Source organism: Sardina pilchardus, chromosome 13, assembly GCF_963854185.1.
Source record: "Sardina pilchardus chromosome 13, fSarPil1.1, whole genome shotgun sequence".
NCBI lineage: Eukaryota > Metazoa > Chordata > Actinopteri > Clupeiformes > Clupeidae > Sardina > Sardina pilchardus.
The window spans coordinates 11,564,041-11,576,072 of NC_085006.1; the positions used below are offsets into that span (position 1 = coordinate 11,564,041).

The 12,032-nt window shown below is 48.6% G+C and overlaps 1 protein-coding gene across 1 annotated transcript in view; it reads right to left on the reverse strand.

Annotated features, from left to right (window-relative positions):
- Positions 1-10,318, reverse strand: part of LOC134100074 (roundabout homolog 2-like) — a 136,888-nt gene extending 126,570 nt beyond the window's left edge. The window contains exon 1 of the mRNA XM_062553122.1: positions 9,613-10,318. Within this exon, the coding sequence (XP_062409106.1) occupies positions 9,613-9,667 (55 nt within the window). The 5' untranslated portion in view covers positions 9,668-10,318. The remainder of the gene's footprint in view (positions 1-9,612) is intronic.
- Between the last annotated feature and the right edge of the window lie 1,714 nt (positions 10,319-12,032).

The following is a 12,032-nucleotide window of genomic DNA, read 5'->3' on the forward strand; positions in this document are numbered from 1 at the left end:
CTCCTTATTCCTTTTCTTCTCTCTTTTCTTTAATCTTTCTCTCCCCCTTTTCTTCCCTTCTAACTCTGCCTATCAGTGGCGCTGGGGCGTTGGTGTGATGTTATCTCTTCCTCCAGGAGACAGGCTGTCAAAGCAAACGTGCGAGCGAACGCTCTCTCCAGCCGCGCACCTCACACACAACAAGCGGGCAGAAGAAAGGAGGAGGGAGAGAGAGAGGAGGGAGAGAGAGGGAGAGAGAGAGGGAGAGAGAGAGGGAGAGAGGAGAGAGAGAGAGAGATCTACAGAGGCGGCACAGCTGAACACAAGCGTGTTGATAAGGGCCATGCTAACTCCTCTTATCCATCTCTCCCTCTCTCTCTCTCTCACTCACACCTTTTCTTCCTCTCATTTTCAGTCTTTCCTTTTCCAGTGTTTCAACCTGCCCTCTCTTGCTATCCCTCTCTCTTTCTCCTTCTCCCCCACTCACTTTCTGCCTCTCTCTCTCTCTCTCTCTCTCTCTCTCTCTCTCTCTCTCTCTCTCTCTCTCTCTCTCTCTCTCTCTCTCTCTCTCTCTCTCTCTCCCTCTCCCTCTCTCTCTCTCGTCTGCCTTTCTTCTCTGCGTAGTTCTTTCTCAGTGGGCTGATTAGTGTGAGGAGTCCGAGCTGGCCATGCTGTGGGGCTGTCAGGGTCCACTGTCGGGGACGCTGAACTGTGTGATGCAGATCAAATGATTTCCAATGCGCGCTCCACTCGAGCGTACAGGCCCACTGGCTTCCTCCCACGCTCCACCTCTACCCCTCCTCTTCTCTTCTCTTCTTTCCTTCCCCTCCTCCTGTCCTCTCTCTCTTTCCCCCTCTCCTTCTCTCTCTCTCTCTCTCTCTCTCTCTCTCTCTCTCTCTCTCTCACACACACACACACACACACATATACAATCTTCCTCCTTCTCTCACACACACACACACACCCCCTCTCTCTGTCTCCCTCTCTCTCTTTCCCTCTCTCTCTCACACACACACACACACACACACACACACACACACACCCCACACCCACACACCCACACACACAAACTCACACCCCTCCTTCCGCTCTTTGCCCCTGCTGAGTCCTCCTAGCAGCCCTGGCCCTGCCATTTGTCTCGCTGTATCTGCTCCAGTGGAACAAGCCAAACTCGTATGTAGCCCGTCCGCCACGGCAAGTTCACAGGACCCCTCTCCCTGTGTCGTGTGTAGCCATGTGAGGAATGGCTGTGCTGTGGCATGGAAGCGAGGGGGGTTGTGTTTGCCAAAGCTGTTATCTCTTGCGTGAATGTGTGTGTGCGTGTGTGTGTGTGTGTGTGTGTGCGTGTGTCAGAGAGGAGTGGCGGCATGTCTGTTTGCAGGTGTGGCTTTTGTTTAAGTGTTTGCACTGCCTATGCTGGTATGCATTCACTCAGGTGTGTGTGTGTGTGTGTGTGTGTGTGTGTGTGTGTGTGTGTGTGTGTCTGGTGTGTGTTCATCCAAGTGCGCACACACAAGAACAGGTGGGCTGTGAAGCCTGTGATGTGTTGCACTGATTCCCCTCTCTCTCTTTATTTGCTTTCAAGCGCTGGCTGCTCTGAGCTGGGCCTACCTAGCTAGCTAGCGCTCCTGGAACACGCTGAATGGCAGCGATTGATTCTCCCTCAAGCATTGTAATCTCTTTACTTTCAACCCGCGCCGCTCAAAAAAGCCCAGCTCGGCCAATCAAATGGGGAGGAAGGGGAAAATAAATAAGCACTTTGTATTGCTTTGGAAATCAAGGGGCAGGGGACTGGGAGGGGTGGGGGGGTGGTGTTCAAATACCCATAATGCCCGGCGTTGAGAGATGAGCGTGTGATTGAGGGAGCCGGGGTGGGAGAGGCCAGGACTGTGCTGACCATGTGGCATGGTGTGTGTGGACGTAGGGGTTCGTCCAGCACCCCTGTCGTTAACAGCTGACCCTGACATGGAGGGTGAGGTGGGCTACAGTGTTCTTGAGGTACCGTATATGGTCAGGGGCCACCTCCCCTTAGCTTGGATGAGCTTGGATGGGGAGTGGAGCATTCGTGTGGCCAGTGCACATGAAGCCAGGATCAGATTTATTAAACTCCTATTTCATAGGACGCTTAATTCACGGTTGGCTAAGGGGCTGTGGTGTGGGCAAGGGCGCTTGGATTTAAGGGGAAATAGAGGGGCCTCTTTGGGTTTGCAGACAGGCAAAACACACATACACCCCAAACACGCACGCACACACACACACACACACACACACACACACACACACACACACACACACACACACACACACACACACACACACACACACACACACACACACACACACACACACACACACACACACACACACACACACACACACACACACACACACACACACACACACACACACACACACACACACAAACACATAGAAACACACAGTTTTTCTGTGTCACCACCACCAAAGCATATTACTGGGCTATTTTCCAAACAGCAGTTACGAAAGCTAGTTCCAGCTTTTTTTCCCCCCAGTAACTCTTTCAACAAGGAGAAATCCGTCATAAGTGGGCGTGAGTGCTTGGACATTGCATTCATTTTTTCCAGACAGCTTTTTCATCACCACGGCAGACTCGGGGCTTTCAACCAGCCATTTTAGTCTTCATCAGTACACTGCTGAATATCATAAGTGATAGTCAAAGAGCCGTCCACTAAAATAAACACCACACAAATCTCAAGCATATATAGAGCACGGACAAAGAGGGGTGCTGAAAAACACATCTCGCAGCTGTGCAAAGACGCAACTACCACTTCAGTTAATAGGCAAATCCACCGCAGCTATATTTGAATACGCTGAATAAAAACAGCACGTTTAACTTGTTCTGAGAACAAGCTAATGCCATCCTGTTGTGCCAATATGATGAGAGTTTAAAAACTGCCAGAGCAGTAGATTTGTTTGCCCTTAAGCAGATTCTCTAAACATCAGTAGAAGTAAAGGCTCAATATCATTTTCCAGGAAACAAACAAGCAGGCAGGCGATTGAACTTTCCGTAGACTTCCATGGAATTAGCTGAGCTGTGATGTTTTTTTTTTTTTAAACTGGTTTGGCTTGGACTGGAAATGTCTGTTTAATTAGGGCACATGTAGCGGCAACCGTAACAAGGCCCGTGCATGTTCAGCGCAAAGCCCTCTTGCTTTCAGTTATTCTCATCTCATGGAATTTCAGATCAGCTCATTTCTGTGATCTCGCTGTGCGAGATGGAAATAGAATCCATCCTCTGTGTGTATGTGTGTGTGTTTGTGTGTACGTATGCTAGTATTTGTATGCCTGTTCTCTGTGAATGGGTAATGGTGGGTGTATCTGTTTTTGTGCTTTTATGAGGGCTTGTGTGTGTGTGTTTATGTTTGTCTTTGTGAATCTATATACAGTATATGCGTGTATGTGTGTGCTCATCCACACAGGTGCGTCTATCTAACATGTTCATTAAGCTGACAGAGAGGCAGGCGCCAGGCGGCCGGGTGATGCATGAGGATGGCGAGGGCCATGAGCGAGCGGCGCAGCAGGAGGCAGCTTTATTCAGTGCCAACGCCCGCTCCGCCCGCTCCACCTGCTCCACCCGCTCCGCCCGCTCCTCTCTCCACCCTACTCGGCTCCGCGCACGGCGCTGCATTACTGGCCGGCACGCCTGCCGCGGGTGACGGATGTGACTCCGAGTGGCGCACAGCCTCTCCGTCTTCACCAATCTCACACTCACAGCCTCATACATTTTTATGTCCTTTCAAGTGTTTTCCACAGACCGCCAACACCACCCCCCACCACCCCCCACCCCAGCCCTCATTCCACCCAACCAATACACACACACATACACACACACACACACGCCACCAATACCACCAATACCATTGGTACCACATTGGAAGAATGTTCTCACAATGGATCAAGTGTAAGTCATTTCATTTGATTATATTTTGAATTGCTAGTATACAATAAAAGCCATTTGTGACTGCATTTAGCTGAAACATCTGACCAGCACACAGTTGTGTTTGTGCACCTGCGGACGATAGATAATGTGGGAATGTGTGTCTGTGTGAGTGAGTTTATATGTTTGTGTGTGTGTGTGTGTGTGTGTGTGTGTCTGTGTGTGCGCGTGTGTGTTTGTGTGAGCGCCCGAGCCTGTGGTGTTTGCATTTTGGTGAGTCATTCAGCCTTGACACAGATCCCTCCTCTTCAGAGTGTTGCCGAGAGACAGCCAACCAGAGGGTAAGGAAAGCGCGACGGGAGAGCGAGCGATTAGCCGCTTCCTCAAACACAAATCGGCAGCCTGCAACACGAGGTCGGAGATAAAAAACTAACACGCTCGCTATCAAGCCGGCGCTATCTGACGCTACGAATGAATGGGCCCCGGCACTTTATCTGGCCTCCGGTTCTGAGTCCACTGGCATGTCTGCACAGCACTCTAGTCAGTCAACATGTATTCATATGGAAACACTTCACCGCGGGGGAAGAGGAATCTTATCGCAAGCAACACTATTTAGGATATCATGCAGTTGATAGTCGAATAATTGATAGCGTTTTAAGGTCGAGATGGTACAAAGATTGAATTGAGGCACACGGGCATGTTGCTGGTGAGTTCCTGGAATTCCTGGAATGGAAGTGACTAAAAATCTGGCCGAGATGCCAGCGACACCCGGTAATCGGCTGTTTAGGAAACATGGCCAGAGATAACCTGTGCATAAGCAGGGGACAGATTATCATACATTTATTCTGCGGCTAGCCTGGAGAGAGTGCGCGCTGCTCTCTGGAGCATGCATGAGCACCTAGGGTTCTACAGGTATGTGTGTGTGTGTGTGTGTGTGTGTAGTCTAGATTCTCAGGTGTGTTGAAGGAGGTGAGGGGCGTCGTCCTCACCACGTGCCATTAATCATCTCTTGGGGCCCCGAGACGATCCTTCAACCCCTCCCCACACCTCCTCCTCCACCTCCACCTCCATGTCCACCAGCACAGCACTCATCGTCTGCTGCAGGTGGAGCTCTCCACACCACCCCGGTGGCTACATTCCTCCCCCATCCCCCCTATGCTCTCACACGGGCAGAGACGGCTGAGCGACTGCCTGTGAATACCAGGTCCTCACACACACGCGCTGCTTTGATGCAACGGCCAATAAGTCATTAAGCCATCAGGCGACAGAGCAAAGGACCAAAGGCTTCCTTTTTATTTGTTCCGTTTTTATCACAAGAGAACAAATTTCGGGCGCTGTTGCATATAAATGGAAAATATAATCTCGGGCATGTGGAGAGCAATTCTGAAAACGCAGCAAATCCTTTAAAAAGGAAAATGCCACGATCGCCACAGCGATTTTTCTTAAACCTCAATCTCTGTTTTTTTCCGTCTCCCCGGGCAACATGAGAGAGGCCTTACCAGCTTCCGCCTGCTGCAAATGTCAGGCCTCAGACCAGACAGACTGCCGTTAAAACAACTGAAGTCGAAATTATCTCTTTTACCCTTCTGTTATCCTCAAAGTACATAAATCGTCCTCGCCGCACACTGCCGTAATCCGCGTTTGACATTCCCGCGCCGAATCAGAAAACCCGCCATCGCCTTCGCAGGACTCGGCAGATTAGCGCGTAAGCCTTTCGGAGTGGGAGCGCCGCGCCGGCAACACCTTAGCGCGCCCCGCCAAATAAATCACCCATTGACACGGCCTGCGTGTTTTCGCTGGTAACCAGAGTCTTCAAATGGCAATCTGATATCAATCTGGGAAGGCGGCGGGCTCTCGGCGTGCTGAGTCAAATGTTCGGAGGGCCTTCCTGAAAGGCGATCCGCCGAGGCGTGAGCGGCCTTTGGCTTTTCAACCTTTCCCCCACCGAGAAGCTGACGCGGCAGGGTTGGCTTGGCGTGGACGCGCGGCCAAGTCGACAGAGCCGCAGCGACGTTCCGTTTTGACGCAACCCAAGTCCCAGTGACCTCATTATTCCCCCATAGACCACTCTCTCACTCTCTCACTCTCTCTCTCTCTCTCTGAACACGCCTGTGTTCAGCTGTGTTGCCTCTGTAGATCTCTCTCTCTCCCTCTACCTCTCTCTTTCTCTCTTTCTCTCTGTCTCTCTCTTTCTCCCTCTCCTCCTTTCACTTGGGTTCTCCTTCTCTTCTGTAGTCAGGAAGTCAAACTGACGGAGAGGCCCTGTGGCCCCCAGTGCAGCGCCGGCTCTTGGTGACAGTGATGACACACTCGGAGAGACAGAGAAAGAGGGAAAGAGAGAGAGAGAGAGAGAGAGAGAGAGAGAGAGAGAGAGAGGGAGAGAGAGAGAGAGAGAGAGACAGAGAAAGATGGAGGGAGAGAGAGAGAGAGAGAGAGAGAGAGCGAGCGGCCGCCCTGGGATCACAGCACAAGGGCTCATCATTACCGCCAGCGCTACCCCGGAAATGAAGCGCAATTACAATGGTGCCACTTTAAACGTTGCCAACTCGAGCAGAACAATCACATTTGAGCAAGGCATTATAATGCTCTGACCTCAGCGAGACTTAGCACCCTTCCCCCATACACACACACACACACACACACACACACACACACTTCTACACAACCCAGGCTTCTCTTCTCATGTATATCAGCGTTTTAATCGGGCCTTGCTTTCAATTACAGCGGCACTGCTCTCCCCCTGATCTTGTTCGCTTATCTGCACTGATTAAACTGGCAACCATTCCGCTGAAGACTCAACCACCCAAAAAACGAGGCCTTGACCAATCCCATCTAGTTTTTATTGTGAACTTGCAACGTTTCACTACTTCGACCCCTCCCTACTCACGTGCCCATGCACAGGCAAACACACACACGCAAGGTTAGATCACTTCTTTCTCTTTCCCTTTTCCCTTCCCTCTCTTTTTTCACCTCTCTCTCTCCCTCTCCCTCCCTCTCTCCCTCTCTCTATCTGTCTGTCAGACACTTCTGGGTTTAAGTTTCTCCTGATAAAGCAGCTGTGAAACCCCAGCCCCGGGCCTGACAGGGTGTGCGTTGGATAGTGACAGTCCCCTCGCCAGAGTCTCCAGGTACCCGTCTGCCCGGCCGTTCACCCGCCCGCCGGGGAGACGGGCAAGGGGGCATCACGTTTCAGCACCCTTCAGTCATCCACGCGTCCCGTCCCGCCGAGGACAGACAGCCATGGTGAATGGTGGAGGTGGGGGGTTGGGCTTGATGGACCCCAATGATCAGACAGGGGCAACTGTGAGGCCCTGAAATAGCACAGGGCCACAGATAGGCTCCGGTAACAGTTGCTACGAGGCCCTTTTTTTATTATTATTTCTCCTGCACATGACGCCCGACGTGGCACGAAACACGACAGCAGCGCCGAAAATGCACCAGTGACGCATCTCTGCGGGGAGACGTTTCTCCGCTTACCGACCGACCGCTTACAATCGGGCTTTCTTAGTCGCTGGCCGTTTGTTCTGAGCTTGATCTATTTCACCGTTCCTCCCCCCCCCTCCCATTCCCTCGGTCTGTCTCCCCCTCCGAGTGATTATTCCTCGCCCCAACTCGCAACACTTCTCTCTGACTTGCTTTTTCAAGTAAATCTCTCGCTCGCTCTCCTTTCTCTTAAAACGGGCCTTATTAATCACTGAGACCTAAACAGCGCTGACTGACGCCATTCAGCCAGGCTGGCTTTGTTGCCAGTGTTGGCCGCCTGAATGCGACTGCCAAGCTTTTTTGTCTGGCTAAGTGGACCCTCAGAAAACAGCTCCTCCCTCACCAAGGAGCCCAGGCATTACCCCTCAAAGGCCAGCTGATGGGTGGTGCTGCAACCGCAGGGAGGGATGGAGGGAGAGAGAGAGGGAGAGGGAGAGGGAGAGGGAAAAGGGAGAAAGGGAGAGAGGGAGGGGGAGGAGGAGGAGTGATTCACGGCTACCCAAAAAGATCCATAGCCACTTCTCCCATTGCAGCTCCAGTCATGCCATCCAGCAGCGCTTAGCAACCACCGGTGGATGTGGTGCAACAGAGAAGCACAGACAGAGATGCAAAGAGAGAGAGAGAGAGAGTGAGAGAGAGAGAGAGAGATTGAGGGGAAGAGAGAGAGAGCAGGAATTGAAAGGGGTGGAGAGAAAGAGGGAGAGGAAGCTGAAGAGTGGGTTTTTGTGTTTTCTGAAAAGATACTAGACTGCCCGACTCCAAAGGAACTGACCAAGTGGACAGTGGCGAATTTGGTGGAAACAACCAAATGAGCCCCAAGCAGTAGACGGACAATGGCATTGACCGTCAGAGCGGAGAGGTGGGGAGAGCGAGCCCCAGTCTCCCATCCAACCTGTATTCTACAGCCACTGCTGCACATTCAACCTGTATTACAGCCACTGCTGCACATCCAACCTGTATTCTACAGCAACTGCTGCACAGTCTCACATTGCACAGGACCTACACAAAGAGCAAAGAGCACTGAGCATGAGTGGCCTGCTAAAACCAACCACACACTTATAATCCCCATTCTGCAGGCAGCTCACCCTCGAACCATGACTGGATTTTGCATATACTTAAAAAAAAAAAAAAAAAAAAAAACAGCACAGTGTTCTCATCGGTTCATTATGACCAGTAAGCGCACATCATTTCTGGACAAAACAAGTGGACCTGCCAAACGATTTGAGCAAATTTTCTAAATAAATCAGCTAATTTACATGGTAGAAAAAACTGAAAGCTTGCCCACTGTTTAAGCTTCAGCAATGCAACACATATCACAATGGATACGGGTGGACGGGTTCTGAAGCTCTGGCTGTGGCCTCACAGCTCCACCTCCAAGGGAATCCAAATACTCAATTATTAGCACAATTAGCGGCAGCATCCTCGTTAATGATGAATAAGGCAACTCTAATGAAGAGCCTCTAAATCTGTTTCAGGTCTACAAGGTGTTGTTTTGGTAATGTGCAATTAAGCACTGGTTCTACAACATTATTACATTATTCTATATTGACTAGAAAACATCAACTATGCATTGTTCGCAATACAAGCTTCAGTATCCAATATTTTAATCAGAATATAACTATACAATTGAATTCCCCTCTACTGGCAATCAATATAAAAAGAAACAGCAGCAATATCACTGGCCTATACTGAACACCACAGTTGCCACTACTCTAGTCAGAAATAGAGAAAGAGACCTAGACTGCAATGTTTAATGACTAACATTGTAGGCCCATCATGGGCTGCCTAAAAACAGGTCTTGCCAATTCATTAAAAAATATATATATATCGCAATATCTTCCGTTCACTTCCTTTAACTGAAACAAATTCCAACAGAAGCCAGATAAAATGAGGTAAATCTGATGACGTCCAGTAATGGTATCATAAATGTGTCATCTTTATTCACCACTGTCCAGAATCTACATGATCACTGTGATGGCAGAAAAAAATATCACGCTTTAGCGCCCGCACTGCTGAATGATGACTTTTTAAAAATCAGATAAGACAAAATTCAAAATAAGGGAAGGACCAACTAAATTCGTGTATTGACCTCTTAAGCCTCAAGTCACATTTGCATGCAGACTAAAATCCAAAACTTTGGATGATTTGCATATGAATTCATTGGTCATTCATTTCACATCATCAAAAAACACATAGTTTATACAATGTTCAATTGCAATGTTATAAGAACTTACCGTCGACTTGAAAGTGTAATAATCCACAAAGTAAGATGTACGCTAGCGGACCCATTCTGACATAGTAAAGATCCACGGCTTCCGCGCAAATTCTTGATTTAGCCACAGTATTTTCCCCGAAAGTGAGGAAAGTCAACTGTTCCTCCTTAGAAACAGAAGCTTCAGTTTTGTTCCTATAGTCGAGCTACAGCCACGTGCGCTGTCCAAATGTTAAAATTTTCATTTTATTAATTTTGAATACGAAAACATTAAGCACATCTCCACAGACATGCAAGAACCAAACAAGTCACTGAGGACTGAAGCCGCTGTGTGTTATCCCAGCTGTTCGCAACACACATTAACTTAATGCTGGGATAGAGTTATCTTAAATCAGTGCGACAGTAAACCAAAAACAATCCATGAACAGTGAGTGAATAATAGTTCTTCTGATGTTTCCATACAAAAAGAAAAACACAGCCCCTTATTCAAACCCCGCTCATTGGTTTGGAATCCTTCAGATGGTTCTTGAGAGCAGTCAGAGCACCTTGCATATCATCGTGCTGTGTGCTGTCTCGGCTAAACGCGAAAATACAGTTAAATCCCCGTCATAGGACTCCTAAGTTCCATGCCGCTGTGTCCAAGTCTTGTGCGTTTCACACCGGGGCACTGGTTAAGTCGCCCCGGGTGTTCAAGCACTGTAAGCAGGCAAACGAGTGGATGTGATAGGCGTGAGAGCTGGTCCTCTCCCTCTGTAGCCCATCTATAACTCCCAGCCCCTCAAAGCCTATGCGCACTCTACTCCGACCAAGCTTCAACTGACACAGGCACCAAGAGAAAACCCGCAGGGGGAGGAGAGAGGTTGCAAGGGAGGGAGTAAGGAAGAAGGAGATGGTGAAGACGAGGAAGCTAATGGGTGTCTCTTAAGTCTGTTGGCATAGCACTGTCATTACTGCAACTCTCAAAGTTACAAAGTGGACCCATACCTCGCAGAAGCTGGCAGGAGAGCTTTCGAACAACAATACCTAACAAACGGAGCTTCTACGTGGAGAAGGACTGGCGTTGGTGACAACGGCTCCTTAACGAATGGACAGAGCACAGATGCGGTCTTCCCAAAGCATGGAACGGCTAAATATATTTGTGTTGCATGCGTGAATTTTATTTTTTATTTCGTACAATACAATAAAATTAAACAGACGAGAGATAATCGTATCCACACGCATTGTTTTCCCAAGAAAGTCGGGTAGGCTTTGCGAACATAGACGCGCAAACTGAATTGAATATTTGACTCGTTTTCTTGAGACTGTCCAAGTCAGTGTAAGGAAACTAGTACCGCTACAGCAGTGATGATGGAGCTTAGTTTACGCGAGCCCGCTCAGCGCTCACATACTGTACACACACGGCAAGATAACACGGCTTAGAATAATAATACGATCGAAAGATTGAAGGAAAACTAGAAGCTGACAGGAAAAGCTGCAACTTGAACCATGCTCTTCTCAATTAGAGAGTAAAAAATGAAAGGAGGGAAGGAAGGAGGGGATGGCAGGGGAAGAAAAGAATAGAAAACTCGTTAAATCCAACTGTTTCTGATAACGTCTTCCACTGTCTAAACCAAATTGCATTTACTCTATCACATATGCAGTGAAAATAAAGAAGTTTGGTTGCTGGCTGAGGAAATGGATGAAGCCGGGTAGGTAAAGTACTGTGGAAGATTGCACTGAAGCGTCAGGTAGATTTATTATCGGTTGCAGAGGAATCAATTGTCTGTTAGTTACGTGGTGCCTGTTTTACCACCGTGGGCTTTTAGCTCCCCCCAATGGCGACATCGAAGGCAAGCCTCTACAATATGAGCGCATTCTGGACGGTGCAGTGAAGAATCACAGGCAAGTGTGCACTGTTGGCTCTAGCAGACCGTAATCACCATGAATATTTGTCAAAAGTATAAATATTATATGTTACACAAGACAAAAGTTGTACTCTAAATTAATGAATCAAAGAAATTAAGAAAATATGGATAAGGGATGGAGTGGATACAGAGGAAAAAATGGCTAAGAGCTGTGGTTATGGGAGCAATAGACTAAAATGTGATATTGTTCCATGGGAGACAGATGGGACAAATAGTTGCAGGAGCTCTGTTGCCAACACGCCCACAACCAAAACAATCACATAAATACTTGCCATCATTCAGTCTGGGTTTGACACACGCCCCAATAGGTATCTCAGCTTGGGAGAATGTTTTTGTAAGCACCTTCTGTTGCTGAAAGCTTGGCTATTATACACAGTCATACGAAGAAATGCTCAATCAAATCAGCCTACAGTATGCTGTTCCTTCTGTTATTTCTTTCTGCGACTTTCTGGTTAACTTGACTTTATGTGTATCAGCTTTCACTCCAGTGAGTCAGAAGTAAGGGCCTTAATTAAAGTGCAAAGTGCAAATAGAGAAT